This window comes from Pongo pygmaeus, chromosome 20, assembly GCF_028885625.2.
Source record: "Pongo pygmaeus isolate AG05252 chromosome 20, NHGRI_mPonPyg2-v2.0_pri, whole genome shotgun sequence".
Taxonomy (NCBI): domain Eukaryota; kingdom Metazoa; phylum Chordata; class Mammalia; order Primates; family Hominidae; genus Pongo; species Pongo pygmaeus.
The window spans coordinates 54,521,931-54,543,732 of record NC_072393.2 but is presented as its reverse complement, the minus strand read 5'-3'; the positions used below and the strand labels follow the sequence as shown (position 1 = coordinate 54,543,732).

The window sequence follows — 21,802 nt, the reverse complement described above, 5'->3', positions numbered from 1 at the left end:
TTAAGCCGGGCATGGTGGCTCACACCTCTAATCCCAGCACTTTGGGAGGCTGAGGCAGGCAGATCACCTCATGTCAGGAGTTCAAGACCAGCCTGACCAACATGGCGAAACCTCGTCTCTACCAAAAATACAAAAATTAGCCAGGCATAGTGGTGCATGCCTGTAATCCCAGCTACTCAGGAGGCTGAGGTGGGAGAATTGCTTGAACCCAGGGAAGGCGGAGGTTGCAGCGAGCTGAGATTGAACAACTGTACTCCAGCCTGGGTGACAGAATGAGACCCTGTCTCAAAACAAGCAAAAACAGAAGTCAGATCATACCCTTCCTTACGTAAAGTTTCCACTCCCCAAGGCTTCTCACTGCCCTTAGTAGTGAGAAGGTCAGTTCAGCCCTGACCTTGGCCTCATGCCCAGAATCCTCCCCTCATCTACTCCCTCACCTCAGCTCCTTGCCCTTCAACCACACTGGCCTTCTTGCTGTTCCTCCAGTAAACCAACACCACACCTTCCTCAGGCCCTTTGCACACTCTGTTCTCTTCACCTGAAGGCTCTGCTTCCGGAAGTCCACCTGGCTAGCTCTTTCACCTCCTGCAGGGCTCTGCACAAATGTCACCTCCTCCAAGAAGCCCACCCTGAACACCCTGGTGAAAATATCCCAGCCCAGCCGCTCTCTAGCTCACCATCACTTTCTGAAAAGATCTTGATTTTTCTGTTTGCATGTTTATTGTTCACTTCCCACCTCTAGACCTAGGAATTGGGTCTATTTGTTCACTGCCTAGTGTAGGGTAGAGGATAAGAAAAATGCACACGGAAGGACTGAGTAAATGCAGGACGGGGAGAAAGTTACTGTGCTCAGACTTGTTGTATTCGTGGGCTGTACTTTGGGGCCTGAACTCAACTTTTTTTGTTTTGTTTTCTTTTTAAGACGGAGTCTCTCTCTGTTGCCCAGGCTGGAGTGCAATGACACAGTCTCGGCTCACTGTAACCTCCGCCTCCTGCATTCAAGCGATCCTCCTGCCTCAGCCTCCCAAGCAGCTGAGATTACAGGCGCCCGCCACCACACCCAGCTAATTTTTGTATTTTAAGTAGAGACAAGGTTTCACCATGTTGGCCAGGCTGTTCTTGAACTCCTGACCTCAAATGATCTGCCCGTCTCGGCCTCCCAAAGTGCTGAGATTACAGGAGCCTGTCACCGCACCCAGCCTAATTTTTGTATTTTAAGTAGAGATGGGGTTTCACTATGTTGGCCAGGTGGTCTCCAACTCCTGACCTGAAGTGATCTGCCCGCCTCCACCTCCCAAAGTGCTGGGATTATAGGCGTGAGCTACCGCGCCTGGCCTCTGAATTTAACTTCATCCCTATGATTTGGGAAAGGGATGTAAAAAGATAAACACAATCTAAGCATTGATTCCAGTGAGTTCAGGTCTAATGATAATGATAATATCAACAAACACCTATAGTGCACCCGGCACTGTTCTAAATAAATAAATAAATGTTCTGAATGGATTAACTAATTTAATTCTTTTTTTTTTTTTTGAGACGGAGTCTCGCTCTGTCGCCAGGCTGGAGTGCAGTGGCATGATCTCTGCTCACTGCAACCTCCGACTCCCGGGTTCAAGCGATTCTCCTGCCTCAGCCTCCCAAGTATCTGGGACTACAGGCGCGTGCCACCACGCCCAGCTAATTTTTGTATTTTTTGTAGAGACGAGTTTTCACCATGTTGGCCAGGATGGTCTCGATCTCCTGACCTTGTGATCCGCCTGCCTTGGCCTCTGAAAGTGCTGGGATTACAGGCATGAGCCACCGTGCCCGGCTTACTAGTATAATTCTTGTAATGATCTTATGATCATTACAGTGGGGATACTCTTGTTATCCTCATTTTACAGAGGAGGAAACAGAGGTTCAGAGAGGCTGAGTAACTTGCCCAAGGTCACAAAGCCAAGAAGGGGAAGAGCAAAGATTTGAGCCCCGTCAGTCTCACCCCAGAATCCAGAACTACTGCATCCCAGAAAATATCCCAAGGAGCCTACTCCTGGGAGGAGGAGTCCACTTCCACCCTGGATGACCTCCGCCCTCCAAGCTGACCCACCCAGGGCTGACCTCTGGGACTGAATGAATGAACCTGGACCCGTTGCCATCTTTGAGCATCCTCAGGTCCCCAGCAGCCCCACCCCCACCCCCGGCCCGAGTCTGCGCTGACCCTGCCTTGAGCTGAGTGAGCGCTTCCTCTACGCGGGGCTGGTTGTAGCGCACCATGTAGCTGTGCATGTCGGGATAGTTGCTGCGGATGTTCTTCTCCGTGGAGCCGTTGGGCACGGTCCCAAACTTCAGGGGCGGGTACTGCTCCTGGGGCCTCTGGAACTGGGGCAGAATGGGGAGTGATTAGGGCACCCTCCGCAGGGACATCCCTGACACAAATCACCCATTCTGAGACACACCCGCTATCTGGCAGACACCCCAGTCCTAGGAGTGTTCAATATTTCTCAACACTCGCTCACTACATTAGGGAATGATTTTCCACTCCCCCCGAGCACACACAGTTGCAGACACGTAAACCAAAAGTTCATGAGAAGCCTCCCTGAGGCCCCTGATGTGCCAGGAGTTAAGTCTTCACTTACTGAATCGCGGGAGGTCCTGGGGGCAGAGGCTGGCATGGCAGGAGCTGGGGGCTGTTGCTATTTACCAATGCGTTCAGAAATAGTTCACTTTTTTTTTTTTTAAACGGAGTCTTGCTCTTGTTGCCCAGGCTGGAGTGCAATGGCACAATGTCAGCTCATTGCAACCTCTGCCTCCCAGGTTCAACTGATTCTCCTGCCTCAGCCTCCCGAGTAGCTGGGATTACAGGCACACACCACCATGCCCAGCCAATTTTGTATTTTTAGTAGAGACGGGGTTTCTCCATGTTGGTCAGGCTGGTCTCGAACTACCAACCTCAGGTGATCCGCCCGCCTTGGCCTCCCAAAGTGCTGGGATTACAGGCATGAGCCACCGTGCCCAGCCAACTAAAACAAGTTTTGTAAAACCAAACTTACACATAAGATGCAGGCAACTATTCTATTCTACTCCTTTCCATTAAAAAATGCTTATTGCAACCCATCAAACTGATTTCTCAAGCCTCTAATAGGTCATGACACCCAGCTAATTAATCACTTTAGTCTCAGAGTATGCTCTGCAAACCACCAGTCCCTCAACAAACGGTGATTGCAGTGAGGTGTGTACAGGAATGGAGGGAGTGAGCATTTAGAGTGATTCGACAGAATCCTTTTTCGTCTGTTGAATCTAATAAATAAAAATGTTAGTTTGGCTTTTTTTTGAGGCAGAGTCTCCCTCTGTCACCCAGGCTAGGAATCGGGTCTATTTGTGGCATAATCATGGCTTACTGTAACCTCTGCCTCCGGGTTCAAGCGATTCTCCTGCCTCAGCCTCCCGAGTAGCTGGAATTACGGGCACCCACCACCACGTCTGGCTAATTTTTGTATTTTTAGTAGAGACGAGGTTTCACTGTGTTGGCCAGGCTGGTCTCGAACTCCTCACCTCAGGTGATCCACCCACCTCGGCCTCCCAAAGTGCTGGGATTACAGGTGTGAGCCACTGTTCCTGGCCAGGTTTGACTTTTGTCTGTCTTGGTTTTAGATCTTATTTTACTTTTCTAATAATTCATTTCCGTTGAATTTTACAAAAGCATTGTCTGCAATGGACTAGAAGTTTTTTTTTTTTTTTTTTTGAGACGGAGTCTCACTCTGTCACGCTGGCTGGAGTGCAGTGGGGCGATCTCAGTTCACTGCAAGCTCCGCCTCCTGGGTTCACGCCATTCTCCTGCCTCAGCCTCCCGAGTAGCTGGGACTACAGGTGCCCGTCACCACGCCCGGCTAATTTTTTGTACTTTTAGAAGAGACGGGGTTTCACCGTGTTAGCCAGGATGGTCTCGATCTCCTAACCTCGTGATCCGCCTGCCTTGGCCTCCCAAAGTGCTGGGATTACAGGCGTGAACCACCGCGCCCAGCCTTAGAAGTTTCAAAAATTAATCCTTCCTCACAGTTTGAGAGAAGCACTCGTTCTAGAATATCCCATTTGGCACAACTGCCCCTAGAACATTCAGGGACACCCTCTTCCCTAGGAATATTTTAAATAGCTCATCGTGAAACGTGTTCTTTCTCCATCCACAACATTCCATTCTACCATTCTGGAATTTTCCTTGGGAAGAGACCCCCTTCCCGCCCTCCCCCCACCCCCCATCCCCCTCACCCCCGCCCCCCGCAAGAAGCCCCTCTAATCTACCACATGACAAGCTCTGTGACCTCCAGCCCCAGCTCCAGCCCAGCCCTGGGCCCACACACACCTTGCGGTCACTGAGCCCAGACACAGTATCCACGTACTCCTCCTGGATCATGAAGGCGGCCAGGTTGGCTGTGTAGCTGGCGAGGAAGATGACGGCAAAGAAGGCCCACACCAGCACCATGATTTTGCTGGTGGTTCCCCGGGGGTTCTCCACGGGCACCGAATTATTGAACACCAGGGCCCAGAGCAGCCAGATGGATTTCCCAATGGTGAAGGTTGAGCCGCCAGGCCCTGCAGGGGGCCAGGACACGGACATGGACCCCAAATCCCTTCTCAATAAGGGAGGGGGGGGAAAATAGAACTACAATTCCCAGTGGCCCTCAAGACATCTGGCACCTCCCGAGAGGCCCTAGCTTGACCCCCACCCCCACCCCCCAGGGGCTGCTGGGAAATGTAGTTCTCTGTCTCTGTGGTTCGGGATCACCGAGGCGGGGGATGGAGGAAGGGGGACTCACGCTTGCCCGTGGCCAGGCTGCGGTTATAGCCAACAGGACTGAGGTACTCGAAGATGAAAACAGTGACGGCGACCACAGTGAGGCACATGACGAACATCATCACCCACACGGCGGGGCTGTAGGGCTCTGGGGACAAGGGAGTGCATGGTTATGGCTCAGCCAAGCAAAAGACTCAGGGATCAGGCTGGGGCGGTGCCTCACACCTGTACTCCCAGAACTTTGGGAGGCTGAGGCAGGAGGATCACTTGACGCCTGGAGTTCAAGACCAGCCTGGTCTTGAACTCCCTGTCTCTACAAAAAAAAAAAAAAAAAAGGAAGAAAAAAGAAAAGAAAAAAAACCTAGGGTACTACCAGCAGGGAACAAGGTGCAGCCCAGATCTGACCCCATCCTATTCTGGCCCTATCTCTGCTTCTCCATCTCCATGATAGTCTTATGGCCCACCCAGACCCCTAGGAGGCAGCCATTCTCAAAGAGAGCCGTCGCAGGCATTTCTGTGGTTTCAGCCACCAAATAGAAACTGTCTCCTAAATGTTTCCTGAGTCACAGGCCCAAGCTTCCACCTACTCCAGCCATCCCCCCAGGCCATTCATCATGTCCCATGCTGAGCCCAGACCAGCTCCCACGCTCCTCATGATGGGAGCCCCACCATCCACCCAGTCACAGGCCCAAACCTCATTTGCCGTCCTCCCTCCCTCCCTCTCCCTCGCTGGCCACAGCCTGTCAGTCTCCAGCCCCACGCTCCTGCCCCTGATACTACTTGGGCCTCTCCTCTCCATTCTCATGGCCAACAGGGCTCAGGCCTCATCTCCTCCCACCAACCATTTCCCCAGCCTCCTGAGCTCCCGTCTGTCCCCTACAGCCTATCCCCCACACAGCGCAGAGAGGACCTGGCCCCTCCCCTGCTTACAGCCCTCCCCAGGCTCCCTAGCACCCCCAGGACAAAGTCCCTGCCACTCAGCCTTGTCACACTCTCCTTTCTGGCCTGATCACTCTCTCAAGCACCCATGCTTTACTCAAAACTCACAGGTGGCTGGGTGTGGTGGTTCACGCCTGTAATCCCAGCACTTTGGGAGGCTAAGGTGGGAGGATCACCTAAGGTCAGGAGTTCAAGACCAGCCTGGCCAACATGGTGAAACCCCTTCTCTACTAAAAATACAAAATTAGCTGGGCGTCGTGGTGGGCGCCTGTAGTCCCAGCTACTCAGTAGGCTGAGGCAGGAGAATTGCTTGAACCCAGGAGGTGGAGGTTGCAGTGAGCTGAGATCGTGCCACTGCACTCCAGCCTGAGTGACAGAGCAAGACTCTGTCTCAAAAAAAAAATAAATAAATAACTCACAGGCGCCTGAACCAGCGACACCGTCTCTTTCTTGTCCCCTAGGTGTCCCTGCTAGAGTTAACACCCTGCCCTGTCCATTAGCCAACCTCCCATTCATGTGTCCCCTCCTCACATTCGATAACCGTGTTTAGCCCCTGGGAGCTCACCAACAATAAACCCAAATCACCATTTCATTGAGATTAGGACCAGGTGATTCAACTTCCCAGGGCCAAGTGTGAGCTGTCAGACTGCCCCCGTCACGGCAAGGTCAGCACCCTGGACTGTCACTGCGGCAGCTGGGGACACGCCTGTCACCTCTGCTGGGCAACTTGGTGGGACATAAATAGGACCTTGTCACTCCTCTGCAGTGTGCTGCCTGCAAGCAGGGGCCCCACGTGGTGCTTCTCAGTGTGAGGGGAGGCCACAGGAGACACCGTTGGGCGAAATAAACAGAAAACAAAACACAAAGGAAGGGATGGCTCTTCTTCCAGCCCCTCCCCTCTCCCAGGAGTTTGCTCACACTTCAGAGAGCAAGTGGGAACTGACAAGCACTGTTGCCCTTGGCCGATGTACGCTTCTCCAGCTCAGCAATGGTCCCTCTACCCAATCCATCTCAAAGCCACCAGCCCATCTGGTGGGCAGCTCCCTAACGACACCCTGAGTCTGTCTGCTGTCACCTTCCTATTGCACACCCCCACTCTGTCTCTGGCATAAACCTTGCAGTAGCATCCCCGCCAGCCACTTGCTTCCACAGAGTGGGATTTTTTTCTTTTTTCTTTTTTTGAGATAGGATCTGGCTCTGTCATCCAGGCTGGAGTGCAGTGGTGCCATCTTGGCTCACTGCAACCTCTGCCTCCTGGGTTCAAGCCATCGTTACACCTCAGCCTCCAGAGTAGCTGGGATTACACAGAGCTGGATATTTTAAAAACCTAAATCTGATTATATATCCCCACACCATCTTCTGTAGTTAAAACCCTTGTCGGGTGCAGTGGCTCACGCCTGTAATTCCAGCATTTTGGGAGGCTGAGGTGGGCAGATCACCTGAGGTCAGGAGTTTGAGATTAGCCTGGCCACCATGGTGAAACCTCGTTTCTACTAAAAATACAAAAATTGGCCAGGCGTGGTGGTGCGTGCCTGTGATACCAGTTACTTGGGAGGCTGAGGCAGGAGAATTGCTTAAACCTGGGAGGCAGGTTGAGGTTGCAGTGAGCCGAGATGGCGCCACTGCATTCCAGCCTGGGCGACAGAGTGAGACTCTGTCTAAAAAAAAAAAAAAGAGAGAGAAGTAGAAGTTTATCTTCTGCCTCCTTCACAAGGCTGAGAGAGATCCTAGAGGACAGGGATTTGTGTCTTCCTCATTTGCCACTGTGTTCCCAATGTGGAGCCCACTGCCTGGCACATAGTAGATGCTCAGTAAACACTGATGGTGACTTAAGTGCTTACAAGGTATTGGTACCATGCTAATTTGTTCTCTTCATCTCATACCTAGGTACAGGAAAACACTTGGGTTTTGTGGGGCCTGAAGCTTGCACAATTTGGAGGGCTCTCTTTGAGAAAAAATAATTCAACCTTATGAATACAAAACCAGGTGCAGGGCTTGGAAGCTGCAGTGCAAGAGAAGGCTCCTGAGCTCAAGCTTCTTTAGCCTCTTGATAAAATGTCTTCTGGGTAGGGAAATTATTTCTTCCATCTTGTAGATTAGGAAACTGAGGCTCAGAAATGATGTCACTTCACTGAAGTTGCACTGCGGGTTCAGTACCGATGATACCGGGAACCCAGGCTTTCTGATCCCAGGGCCCACACGGTTGGGGGCGGCTACTTTGCCTAGGGCTAGCTCCCTGTCTCAGGGCCCCAGATTACCGAGGAAGGCCGAGGGGGACACCGTGCCATTGCTGCGCGCCACCATGACGCTGATGCCGGTCTCCACGAAGGGGACGGAGAAGTCCACGATCTCGGAGCGCTCCTCGTTGATGGTGAGGGAGCCGATGGCCATGTCTGCGCGCTGGTAGAACACCTGGGGTGGGGGCGATGAGGAGTGGGCGGGGGAACCCGGCTCAAGCGGACAGACTGACACGGACGGCGAGCAGAGACGGGCCCCGGGAGCAGACCAGTGACAGGGTGAGGGAAGGGTCCAAGAGGGATTGCAAGGTGGGTGAGGAGGGGGACGAAGAGTGGGGCAGGGAAGGGCGGAGGTGAGAGATGGGAACAAGATTGGGAATTGGTAGCCCGCGTCCTACCCCGCTGCTCCCAGCAAGACCTCAAGGCCTTGGTCCAGATCTTCCCAGCCCCACCCTCTTCCCCTAGATTCCCACCCTCCTGGCCCCTCTTCCTCTGCCCCAAAGTCCCTCCTCCCAGCCCCGCCCCCTTCCCCTAGGAGTCTCACCCTCCTAGCCCCGCCTCCACTGCCCCAAAGTCCCTCCTCCCAGCCCTGCCCCCTTCCCCTAGGAGTCCCACCCTCCTAGCCCCACCTCCACTGCCCCAAGTCCCTCCTCCCAGCCCCGCCCCCTTCCCCTAGGAGGCTCACCCTCCTAGCCCCACCTCCACTGCCCCAAGTCACTCCTCCCAGCCCCGCCCCCTTCCCCTAGGAGTCCCACCCTCCTAGCCCCACCTCCACTGCCGCAAGTCCCTCCTCCCAGCCCCGCCTCCTCCCCTAGGAGTCCCACCCTCCTAGCACCGCCCCCAGCGCCCCAAGTCCCTCCTCCCAGTCGTCCCCTTTAGGAGTCCCACCCTCCTGGCCCCGCCTCCTCTCCTCCAAAGTCCCTCCTCCAAACCCCGCCCCTAACACCTCCTGACCCCGCCCCCTGTTCCAAGGCCTGTCCCTCCCGCGACCCCGCCCCAGGCCCCAATCAGGTGTTTCCTCAATTTGGCCGCGCCCCTACCCCAGGGTGCCGACCTCTTTTTTTTAATTATTATTTTTTGAGACTGAGTCTCACTCTGTGCCCAAGCTGGAGTGCAGTGGCGCAATCTCCGCTTACTGCAACCTCCGCCTCCCGGGTTCAAGCAATTCTCCTGCCTCAGCCTCCCGAGTAGCTGGGATTACAGGCGCCCGCCACGACGCACAGCTAATTTTTTGCATTTTAGTAGACACGGGGTTTCACCGTGTTGCCCAAGCTGGTCTCGAACCCCTGACCTCAGGCAGTTCGCCCGCCTTGGCTTCCCAAAGTGCTGGGATTACAGGCGTGAGCCACCACGCCCGGCGGTGCCCGCCTCTCGACTCCGCCCAGAAGATTCCCCGCCTCCCATCCGCCCCCTCACCTCCCCGATCATTCCGTTCCAGACGCCATCGATCTTCTTTCCGTGCTTGCCGTTGGTGACCAGGTAGAGGTCGTAGCTGAAGCCGATGGTATGCGCCAGCCGCTTCAGAATGTCGATGCAGAAACCCTTGCAGCAGCGCTTTTCCGGGCGGGGGGCATCCGGTGGAGGGCTGCGGGCAGTGACCAGGCTTGGGGAGTTTGGGGACCCCCTCCTTAGACTCTCCCATGAAGAGAGGATATGGAGGAAGGGATAGGCGGCAGCTAAAACTATGGTTAGCGCTTTCAGGGGAAACTCAGACTCAAAGAATTTTGAGGTTTGCCTAAGGTCACCAAGCTGGAGGGCTTTGTGGGTCCTGGGTCCCAAGGGAGGTGGGGGCTGGGGGCCCGGACTACTGGGCTTCACGGGAGGAGGGTTTTGGAGCCAGAACTCCTGGATCCCGAGCTGTCACCTGTGGGTTCGGTTGAGCTGGCTCCGGCAGGGGACGGAGTCTCGGATGCAGGTGCCGCTGATGGGGTCTGCAGGCTCCACGATGACAAACGGCCTTTCCTCCAGCGTGGCCACCGTGAGGTGCTGCGTGTCGTCCACTGGCTGCAGGAAGCGACCATAGCGGGACCACAGCGGGTACTTGAGGCGGAGCGTCTGCTGCTCCCAGCTGCCCACCTTGGCCAAAGGGAAAGAGAGTCAGGCTTCCTGGGGAGACTTCCCGGTGTATCCTGGCCTCCACGATCCTCTTCCCTCAGACCTAGGTGTGTGGGCAGCAGCTTCCTCCAAGACCCAGGAGCCCCTCCCACCTTCAGATCCCAGGACCCAGGAGTCCAGGCTCCTCGTCCCCTCCTCCCTCTTAGTCCACGACCTCAGGCTCACCCTCTGCCAGGATGCAGGGGTCCACACCCTCTGCCATGCCCGAGGTCTGGGCTACGACTCACCACCTCCCACGTCCTGTCTCTGGTGAGGGAGATGACCACCAGGGAGGGGTTCACTAGGAAGCCGTCCTCATTAAAGGAGTAATCCCGGTTATCCCACGTGATGTTCATGAAGTACCTGCCCAGGAGGAGGGAAAGGGGACATGCTGGGGCCTGGGCTGGACCTTGGCAGTAGAAGGCAGAGAAAGTCCCCTTTCTGCAGACCAGCCCCAGCCCCCAGCTGGAATCTCTCTTCTTTTACCTCCAAGGTCTCAAAAACGCGAATATACCCCTTCCCTGCTCAGCACCCTCCCCTTGGCTGCCCAGTGCCCCCCAGGATAAGGTTCCAGACTCTCTTTCAGCTTGGTGTTGAGGCCCTAGAGTCCCCTTTTCTTTCTTTCTTTAAGTAGAGATGGGGTTTCACTATTTTTCTTTTTTCTTTTTTTTTTTTCGAGACAGAGTCTTGCTCTGTCGCCCAGGCTGGAGTGCAGTGGTATGATCTTGGCTCACTGCAACCTCCATTTCCTGGGTTCAAGTGATTCTCCTGCCTCAGCCTCCCAAGTAGCTGGGTTTATAGGCATGCACCACCATGCCTGGCTAATATTTTGTTTGTTTTTGTTTTTGTTTTGTTTTTTGAGACAGAGTCTCTCTCTGTCACCCAGGCTGGAGTGCAGTGGCGTGATCTTCGCTCACTGTAACCTCCGCCTCCTGGGTTCAAGCAATTCTCCTGCCTCAGCCTCCTGAGTAGCTGGGATTGCAGGTATGCACCACCATGTCCAGCTAATTTTTGTATTTTTAGTAGAGACAGGGTTTCACCATGTTGGCCAGACTGGTCTAGAACTCCTGACCTCAGCCTCAGTGATCCACCTGCCTCAGCCTCCCAAACTGTTGGGATTACAGGCATGAGTCACCATGCCCTCCTCTTTCTTTCTTTTTTTTTTTTAATGCGTGGTTTTTTGTTTGTTTTTGTTTTTGTTTTTTGAGACAGAGTTTTACTCTTGTTGCCCAGGCTGGAGTGCAATGGTGTGGTCTCAGCTCACTGCAACCTCTGCCTCCCGGGTTCAAGCAATTCTCCTGCTTCAGCCTCCCAAGTAGCTGGGATTACAGGCGCCCACCACCATGCCCGGCTAATTTTTTGTATTTTTAGTACAGACAGGGTTTCACCATGTTGACCAGGGTGGTCTCAAACTCATGACCTCAGGTGATCCACCCGCCTCAGCCTCCCAAAGGGCTGGGATTACAAGCGTGAGCCACTGCGCCTGGCCTGGCCCGCCTCTTTCTTTTTCTTTCTTTCTTTTCTTTTTTTTAAATTTTTATGTATGTATGTATGTATGTATGCGATCTTGGCTCACTGCAAGCTCCACCTCCTAGGTTCACGCCATCCTCCTGCCTCAGCCTCACAAGTAACTGGGACTACAAGCGCCCACCACCACACCCAGCTAATTTTTTATATTTTTTTTAGTAGAGACGGGGTTTCACCGTGTTAGCCAGGATGGTCTTGATCTCCTGACCTTGTGATCCGCCTACCTCGGCCTCCCAAAGTGCTGGGATTACAGGCATGAGCCACCGCGCCCGGCCTCTTTTTTTTTTTTTAAGTAGAAATAGGGTCTCACTATTTTTCCCAGGCTGGTCTTGAACTCCTGAGTTCAAGTGATCCTCCCACCTCAACCTCCCAACGTGGTGTGATTACAGGTGTGAATCACTGTGCCAGGCCCCTAGAGTCTGTTTTTGTTCTGGCTTTGCCTTCCTCTGAAGCCGCATCTCTGAGAGTTCCCACTCTCAAACTTCAAACTCTTTTCACCCCAAAATTCTTTTTTTTCTCTATCAACACTGGATGCAAGGTGTCTCCCAAACATGTCAAGTAATTTCTTATCTCTAGGACTTTGCAGATGCTGTTCTCTCTGCCTGAAAACCCTTATACCACCCGTTATCCTGACCAACTCTTCTTCTTATTTATTTATTTATTTATTTATTTATTTATTTATTTATTATTTATTGAGATGGAGTCTTAGTCTGTCACCCAGGCTGGAGTGCAATGGTGCAATCTCAGCTCGCTGGAACCTCCGCCTCCCAGGTCCAAGCGATTCTCCTGCGTCAGCCTCCTGAGTAGCTGGGATTACAGGCAAGCACCACCGCGCCCAGCTAATTTTGTATTTTTAGTAGAGACAGGGTTTCACCATGTTGGTCAGGCTGGTCTTGAACTCCTCACCTTGTGATCTGCCCACCTCGGCCTCCCAAAGTGCTAGGATTACAGGCGTGAGCCACCGTGCCCGGCCTATTATTATTATTATTATTATTATTATTATTATTGTTGTTGTTATTATTATTATTATTTTGAGACGGGGTCTCACTCTGTTACCCAGATTGGAGTGCAATGGCGTGATCTTGGCTCACTGCAAGCTCTGCCTCACAGGCTCAAGTGATCCTTCCACCTCAGCCTCCTGAGAAGCTGCTGGGACTTTAAATGAGCACCGCCACGCCCAACTAATTGTTGTATTTTTGGTAGAGACGAGGTTTCGCCATGTTCCAAACTCAGATGATCTACTTGCTTTGAACTCCCAAAGTGCTGGGATTACTGGCACAAGCCACTGTACCCGGCCTTGACCAACTCTATGTGTCTTAAAGACTGAGCTCAAATGTCTCTTCCTCTGATTAGAAGGGCCCAGGGCCGGGGATGGCAGGGGGTGTCCCTGGACTCCTCAATATCTTCACTATGCAACATCACCTTGTATACTCTGACTGCCTCTCATGTCATCCACCCAGTCACTGGACTAGACTCTCAGCTGCCTTCCTCCCTCCCCCTACCCAGCCTGTCGGTCCCCAGGTCTCCTTCTTCCTGGCCTGGGGCTCTCTCTGCCCTGTCTTCTTCTGTGCCTCCCCACAGCCCTCCTAGACCCTCACCCAGCCTCCTACCTGGCCTCCAGCCTCCAATCTCTCTACTCCAGTCTGTTCCCCACCAGGTCCCAGAGGCATCTTTCTATACCCAAAACTCACGCCACCCGTCTCCTGCTCATAACCCACCCCTGGCTCGCCAGTGCTGTGGAACAGATCCAGGCCTCTCAACCTGCATTGAAGGCAAAGGCCTGGTGCCACCCACCTCCTAGCCTTGTCACTCAGACTCCTTTTTTTTTTTTTTTTTTGAGTCAGAGTCTCACTCTGTTGCCCAGGCTGGAGTGCAGTGGCATGATCTCAGCTCACTGCAACCTCCGCCTCCAGGGTTCAAGCGGTTCTACTGCCTCAGCCTCCCGAGTAGCTGGGATTACAGGCATGCACCACCATGCCCAGCTGATTGGTGTATTTTTAGTAGAGACAGGGTTTTGCCATGTCGGCCAGGATGGTCTCAATCTCTTGACCTCATGATCCGCCCGCCTCGGCCTCCCAAAGTGCTGGGATTACAGGCGTGAGCCACTGCGCCTGGCCTGTCACTCTGACTCCTAATTCAGTGGCCTTCGTCTGCTCGGAACTATTGTGGTCCCACCATCTGCCCAAGTTTCTCTCCCCTCTGGGTTTTTGCACATGCTCGTTTCCCCTGACGGGAATACTATTTCCAGTGAACTCCCTGCTACTCTCAGAATCAAGTCCAGGCCGGGCGCAGTGGTTCACGCCTGTAATTCCAGCACTTTGGGAGGCTGAGGGGGGTGGATCACTTGAGGTCAGTAGTTTTAGACCAGCCTGGCCAACGTGGTGAAACCCCGTCTCTACTAAAAATACAAAAATTAGCCGGGCATGGTGGCGGGCACCTGTAATCCCAGATATTCAGGAGGCTGAGGCAGGAGAATCACTTAAACCCGGGAGGGAGGTTGAGGTTGCAGTGAGCCGAGATCGCGCCACTGCACTCCAGCCAGGGCAAGAGAGTGAGACTCTGTCTCAAAAAAAAAAAAAAAGAATCAAGTCCAAACCCCTGCCCCTGGCCTAAAGGCCCTTCACAAGCTGGGCCCTGCAACCCTCTCCATCCGCTACTCATACCTTCCTTCCCCTTTCCCACTATGTTCTAGCCACACCAGCATTGCAGGCTCCCAAACAGGTTTCCAAACAGGCAAGCTATGATTTGGATGTCTGTCCGCTCTGAAACTCATATTGAAATTTATGGCCGGGTGCAGTGGCTCACGCCCGTAATCCCAGCACTTTGGGAGGCTGAGGTGGGTGGATCACCTGAGGTCAGGAGTTTGAGAGCAGCCTGGCCAACATGGTGAAACCCCATCTCTACAAAAATACATTAGCCAGGTGTGGTGGCAGGCATCTGTGGTCCCAGCTACTCGGGAGGCTGAGGCAGGAGAATCGCTTGAATCCAGGAGGTGGAGGTTGCAATGAGCCAAGATCACACCACTGCACTCCAGCCTGGGCAACAGAGTGAGACTTCATCTCAAAAAAAAAAAAATAAAGGAAATTTAATTGCCATTGCCATTGTGATGGTATTGGGAATTAGGAGGTGGAACCTTTAAGAAGCATTTAGGTCATGTGGCCTCCAGTGCCCTCACGAATGAACTAATGCTGCGGTGGCAGGAGTGGGTTTGCTTGATCTTCCCCCACTCCTCTCTTTGCCTTTGCCATGTGATGCCTTCCATCATGTAATGATGCTGAAAGAAGACCCTCACCAGACGGTGACATCTTGATATTGGACTTCCCAGCCTCCAGAACCAAGAGCCAACAAATTTCTGTTCATTATAATTACCCAGCCTATGATATTCTGTCATAGCAACACAAAACAGACTAAGACAAGGCAGTTCCAGCCCCAGAGCCTTTGCACCTGCTGTTCCCTCTCCCTTCACTGAGATCTTCCTATACTTGGCTCCTTCGCTTTATCCATTGCTTTCTTTCTCTCTCTCTTTTTTTTTTTTTTTTTAAGACAGAGTCTTGCTCTGTCACTGAGGCTGGAGTGCGGTGGTGCGGTCTCGGCTCACTGCAACCTTCGCCTCCCAGCTTCAAGTGATTCTCCTGCCTCAGCCTCCCAATCAGCTAGGATTACAGGCGGCTGCCACCACGCCCGGCTATGTTTTGTAGTTTTTAGTAGAGACGGCGTTTCCCTGTGTTGGCCAGGCTGGTCTTGAACTCCTGACCTCAAGTGATCCGCCCACCTCAGCCTCCCAAAGCCCTGAGATTAATGGCGTGAGCCACCACACCTTGCCTACCTATTTCTTAAATTTTAATTTTTTAAATTATTTTAGAAACAGGGTCTCACTTTGTTGCACAGGCTGGACTGCAGTGAAGAGATCACAGTTCATTACAGCCTCGATCTCCAAGGCTCAAGTGATCCTCCCATGTCAGCCTCCCAAGTAGCTAGGACTACAGGCACACACTACCACGCCCAGATTTCTTTTTTTTTTTGAGACGAAGTCTCCCTCTGTCGCCCAGGCTGGAGTGCAGTGGCTCCATCTCGGCTCACTGCAAGCTCCGCCTCCCGGGTTCACGCCATTCTCCTGCCTCAGCCTCCTAAGTAGCTGGGACTACAGGCGCCTGCCACCACGCCTGGCTAATTTTTTGTATTTTTAGTAGAGACAGGGTTTCACCCTGTTAGCCAGGATGGTCTCGATCTCCTGACCTTGTAATGCGCCCGCCTCGGCCTCCCAAAGTGCTGGGATTACAGGCGTGAGCCACCACGCCCGTCCAACGCCCAGCTAATTTTTAAATTTTTTGTGGAGATGGAGTTCTCACTATGTTACCCAGGCTGGCCTGGAACTCCTGGCCTCTAGCGATCCTCCTGCCTCAGCCTCCCGAAGTGCTGAGATTACAGGCATGAGCCACAGCCCGGCCTATCCATGTTTTTTAACCTCCAAATTTCACCTATTCAGAAAGGCCTTTCCTGACCACCCCACCTAGCATAGCCCCCTATGCATTTCTTATCACATTCCCCAGTTTGATTTTCATAGCAGAAGTTATTGCCTGCTTGATATTTCCTTTTCTTTACTTATTTGCTCATTGCGTTTCTCTTTTATTAGATTGTAAGCTCTGAGAGAGCAGGGACCTTATTTAACACTATATATACCCTGTGCTTAAAGCAATGCTTGGCACATAGTAGACTTTCAATAAACAGCATTTCAATCAATAAATGAATCAATGAGCAATTCATCCCTCAGGTCACAGCTCAGATACCTTCTCCTAGAAACCTTCCTGACTCCACAGGCTTACTTGTGACTTGTGCAACCTGGTTTGGAAGGCAGACTGAGGCTAATACATTTCCTCTCTTGGAATGACATTTTGCTATGAGATCTGGAGGGATGAGTTGTGACCAGCAAGAGCTGAAGTTATGAGGGAGAAGAAATTCGGGGTAAAGAACTGAACAGCCCCTGGGAGAGGCAAGCCTGAGAAACAAAGAGAGAGAGAGAGAGAGAGGAAATGGACAGAGGGAGGGAGGGAGAAAGCATAGAATAAGAAGGACAGAACCAGCCGGGCTCAGTGGCTCACACCTGGAATCCCAGCACTTTGGGAGGCCGAGGCGGGCAGTTCATTTGAGGTTAGGAGTTCGAGACTGGCCTGACCCACATGGCGTCTCTACTAAAAATACAAAAAATTTAGCTGGGCATGGTGGCACGTGCCTGTAACCCCGGCTACTCAGGAGGCTGAGGCAGGAGAATCGCTTGAACTCGGGAGGTGGAGGTTGCAGTGAGCCCAGATCAAGCCATTGCACTCCAGCTGGGCGACAGAGTGAGACTCTGTCTCAAAAAAAAAAAAAAAAAAAAAAGAAAAAAAGAGAAAAAAGAAAGAAAGAAAAAGAAAAAAAGAAAGAACCAGAAAGAGCTGAAAGAGTAGCTGTCCCCAGGCTTAGCCTCAATTCCTGGCTTCTCATTCCTCTGTGTGTTTATTTTTCCAATAAACCCCCTTTTCCCTAAGGAAACTCCAATGAGACTCTGCTTCATGCATCCGAAAATCTCCTGGCTTAGCCAGTGCTCCTCCCCGTGCCCCCGCCATGCCCGCGTGACCTCCATTACTGCAAGCATCATGCTGCGTTGCCATTATCCCCGTCCCTGTCTGCCACTCTTACAAGACCCTGCGTTCTTTGAAGAATAAGTTCATGGTCTTATTCATCTATGTTCCCAGCGCCCAGCATGAGCCCTAGTTCCTAGCGGGTGCTCAGTAAGTATTTATGAAGAAGGGATGCTTTTCTCATTCTCTTTTTCGGGGATCCTGATTCCCAAGTCACCAGTTCTCAATTACCCTCTCTTAGGTCTTCTTCCCCACCCATCATCTCTTCCCAAATTCACCTCATCCTCGTTCAGGATTAAAGGTCTCTCTTTTCACTGTTCTGTGACCAAACTTATCAATTTTTCCACTCCCAGAGCTTCCTATTGTGGAGATGCTGTTTTCCAACAAACTCTGTTCTCCTCTTCTAAAATAATAGTGCATAAGTTGGGCACACACCTGTCCAGCTGGGACTGACATTTCCCAGCCTTTCTTGCAGTTGGCCTAGGCCATGTGCGGGAGTAATATTCAAAATATCTAGCAATCCACGCTGCACAGGCGCTAGCCAATCAGAATGGACGTCTAGCCAGGAATGGACGTCTAGCCTATGGGAATGGACCTCTAGTCAATCAGAATAGACGTCTAGCTCATCAGAATAGACGTCTAGCTAATTCCAATAGACGTCTAGCCAATCAGAATGGACACCACTGTCAACAACCAGTAAGTCAGCCCTGACCATATGACTACCTTCTCAACAGTAAGGTATGAGGCGTGTCTTTTCTGCCTCACTTACTCAAAAGGCAAGTGCTTGCTGTCCACTTACTCTCTTTTCCCCTTCTCATGAGCTACAATTCAGACATCCCCACGACCCACTTCGACCATGCAGAGATGCCAGAGCAACAGCGGGGGAGAATCCTGGGTCCCTGAATGATCACATGGAGCAGCAGTCTCCTGATAACCAGGAATGCTCCTCTCTGGGTTGTTATGTGAGAGAGGAACAAACTTCGACCTCATCTGGGCCGCTGGATTGTCGGGTCTTTTTTGCTACTGAAGCTCAGTTTATAGTCTAGGTATTTAGACTAAATCTAAAATGCTCTCAATTATAAGATGTACCACAAAGAAAGACAAAAGTGCCGCCAATTAAGCCATGATAAGCCATCAATTATAAGAACATCTCGTTTTCAAAGACATTAAAATGTGAAAAATTATGCATCTTAGAGTCACGAAATATAGTAATACCCTCACTTTTTCTCAGGTGCTTTTTCCAAATTACTTGATTTAACCTCAGAAAAGAGACCCAATTGCACCCACTTTACAGAAAAGAAAACTGAGGCTCAAAGACCAGATGTGGCCCATTTGAGCCACTCATTCAGTGAATACTGCAGGTAATTAGGCTCTGGGAACCCTCCCACACCCCTCCCATTCCAGCCCCACTCACCTATGCAGACTCTCGCCGCGGTGCGTGCGGTTCTGGGCGCGACAGTCGTGGCCGAGCTCAGGAAGGAAACCATAATCACGCAGCAGGGCCTGGGCACCTCTGGCCACTACGGCCACGCCAGCTGCCACTCGCCGAGCCAGGTCATCCCGCCAGCCAGCCGAGCGCACTGCAAACAGCCCGGCAGGCAGGGGGGCGCCTCCTGGCAGGAGAGGGGGCTCACCAGGGGCCCCAGAGCCCCCGCCTCCAGCCAGCTGGGGCCCCACCATGAACCAGACGTAGCCAGATCCAGTGAGGCCAGCCTCCTCAGCTGCGCGGAACACGGGCTCGGCCTCCTCTCGGGCGCAGAAGAGCAGGCGGATCTGCGCGCTGACACTGCGGAGCTGGGCACTGAGCACCGCCTCGCCCGCCCCAGGGTCCAGCGTTAGCGCTCCGCGGTGCTCCCAGCCCACCAGACTGCCGTCAGTCAGCACCTCGATGTAGGACAGGAAGGCCCGGTGGCCAGGGGCACGCGTGGTCACGGCTACAAAGGACGTCCAGTCATACTCCTCCAGCACCTCAAAGATGACCTGAAGCTGTTGCTCGGTGGAGGAGCCCAGCTGCAGGAAGGTGGAGCCCTTCTCCTGCCAGGGACGGAGGAGGATGTCAGGCCTGCCGATGTGGGGACCTTATTTCTCAGCAATGAATAAGGGGACCACAGCTCCCAATATGGCAGACTGACTAGATAGGTTCACTAAACCCATCTCCTTTTCCTCCTGGGGCACAGGGCTAGATCTAGATTAGGTTTAGCCACGTGACTGAGTTTTCTAGACTCATCCATAAAACCTTACTTTTTTTTTTTTTTTTTTTTTTGAGACAGAATCTTGCTCTGTCGCCCAGGCTGGTGAGCAGCGGCATGATCTTGGCTCACTGCAACCTCCGCCTCCTGGGTTCAAGTGATTCTCCTGCCGCGCCCAGCCTAATAAAACCTTACTCTTGAAGCTTACTCTTTTCCCTGTCTGAGGGCAGATGCAGAGGCCCCAGAAGAGAACTCTGAAGTCCTCTGAAGGGGATTACAGAGCCACAAGAGGGTGCGAGCCTGAAACCCCGAGTCACCACATGGAGGAAAGCCACCTCCAATCAGGAACACCTGTTTGGATTTTTTTTTTTTTTTTTTTTTTTTTTTTTTTTTTTGAGATGGAATTTCACTCTTGTTGCCCAGGCTGGAGTGCAATGGCACAATCTTGGCTCACTGCAACATCTGCCTCCCGGGTTCAAGCAGTTCTCCTGCCTCAGCCTCCCGAGTAGCTGGGACTACAGGCATGTGCCACCACGCCCTACTAATTTTTGTATTTCTGGTAGAGACGGGTTTTCTCCATGTTGGCTAGGCTGGTCTTGAACTCCTGACCTCAGATGATCCACCCGCTTTGGCCTCCCAAAGTGCTGGGATTACAGGCGTGAGCCACTGCGCCTGGCCTGGATTTTATATGAATGAGAAACAACCTCCTGTTGGGTGATCCACTGAGATTTGGGGGTTCATCTGTTCCGGCAGCTAACATCACTGTCATTAATACAACCAGCATCCGGTAAGGGAACTACAGCCCCCAGCAGCCACTGAGAGGGACTGGTTCCCTGAAGGCAGTGAGGAGACTACATCTCCCAGCATGCAAAGATGCAATGAGGGTGCTGATGGTATTTCCCTACTGGAAGAAGCTTTGCAGAGTGTCCTTTCCCTTCTTTGGTTTTCCTCCTACCTGTCTGTCACCTCTTCCTCTGCCTCCTTTGCTGGTCCTTCTTCCTCAGCCAGAATTCTAAATGTAGGGGTGCCTTAGTGTTCTCTTCTCTCCCTGGTGATCTCAACCAGGCCCATGAGTTTAAATACTGTCTCCCATGCTATCCAATATGGTGGCTGTTAGCCACTCATAGCTATTCAAATTCAAATTAATTAAAATTAAATAAAATTTATCCTGAATCAAGGACCAGAGGAAAAAAATGTTCAATAGAATTTAAAAGTTAGTTTTCTGGTTGCACTAACCACATGTCAAGTACTCAACAGCCACATGTGGCTTGTGGCTTTCAAATCGGACAGAGCAGCTATAGAACAGCTTCATCTTTGCGGAAAGTTTTATTGAACAGTGCTGGATATGCTAATGGCTCCTGTCCTCATTCGCAAACTCTCATGTGAGCTCCAGACAAATCTATCCCCCAGCCTTTCTTTTCTTTTTTTTCTTTTTTTTTTTTTTTTTGAGACAGAGTCTTCCTCTGTTGCCCAGGCTGGAGTGCAATGGCACCATCTTCACTCACTGCAACCTTTGCCTCCTGGGTTCAAGCAAGTCTCCTGCCTCAGCCTCCTGAGTAGCTAGGATTACAGGCACATGCAATCACACCCAGCTAATTTTTTTATTTTTAGTAGAGACAGGGTTTCACCATGTTGGCCAGGCTGGTCTCGAACTTCTGAACTCAAGTGACCTGCCTGCCTCGGCTTCCCAAAGTGCTGGGATTACAGGTGTCAGCCACCGTGCCTGGCCCCTATCCTCCTTTTTATTCAATATCTCCTCTTGGATTTCCAAGAGGTGTCTCAAAATTAGCATGTCAAAAACAGATTGCTTGATCTTTCCCCTATCTCAAGCCTGTTGCCTATTCTCTCTCTCTCTCTCTCTCTCTCTCTCGTAAAGGAGTAAAGAATCTAAAGGAATAAAGAGCAGCTGCCTTTTTTTTCCTCTCTCTCTCATTCACCCTGATGCTCAGGCCCCAAACCTAAATCATCCTTTCCCTTTCTTTCCCTCACACATCCAGCCATCTCCAAGTCTTCTTAGCTCTACGTTCAAAGATAGCTCCAGTTGTCCACTCCTCACTGCCATCACTGTCACAGCTCTCATTGTCACCCTTTCTTGCCCAGCTATCTACAACTTTCCCAACCATCTCTGTTTTCTTTTCTCTCTTTCTTTTTCTTTCTTTTTTCTTTTCTTTCTTTCCTTCTTTCTTTTCTCTTTCTTTCTTTCCTTCCTTCCTTCCTTCCTTCTTTCTTTCTTTCTTTTCTTCTCTTTCTCTCTTTCTTTCGAGTTTTGCTCTGTTGTCCAGGCTGAAGTGCAGTGGCGAGATCTTGCCTCACTGCAACCTCCACCTCCTGAGTTCAAGCGATTCTCCTGCCTCAGCCTCCCAAGTAGCTAGGATTACATGCATGCACCACCATGCCCAGATCATTTTTGTATTTTTAGTAGAGGGAGGT

General features: G+C 51.9%; 1 protein-coding gene across 5 annotated transcripts in view; it reads right to left on the bottom strand.

The window, feature by feature from the left end:
* GRIN2D (glutamate ionotropic receptor NMDA type subunit 2D) overlaps window positions 1-21,802 on the bottom strand; it is a 56,447-nt gene that overhangs the window by 26,196 nt on the left and 8,449 nt on the right. For all 5 annotated transcript variants that reach the window (XR_010124817.1, XM_063657248.1, XM_063657249.1 and 2 more), the window contains 8 exons: window positions 18,598-19,217; window positions 10,287-10,401; window positions 9,809-10,020; window positions 9,361-9,529; window positions 7,966-8,119; window positions 4,791-4,916; window positions 4,337-4,566; window positions 2,198-2,358 (listed from right to left, as the gene is read on the bottom strand). Coding sequence is in view for 4 of the 5 variants with exons in the window: in XM_063657248.1 (XP_063513318.1) it covers window positions 2,198-2,358; window positions 4,337-4,566; window positions 4,791-4,916; window positions 7,966-8,119; window positions 9,361-9,529; window positions 9,809-10,020; window positions 10,287-10,401; window positions 18,598-19,217 (1,787 nt within the window). In the remaining variant the exon portion in view is untranslated. The remainder of the gene's footprint in view (window positions 1-2,197; window positions 2,359-4,336; window positions 4,567-4,790; window positions 4,917-7,965; window positions 8,120-9,360; window positions 9,530-9,808; window positions 10,021-10,286; window positions 10,402-18,597; window positions 19,218-21,802) is intronic.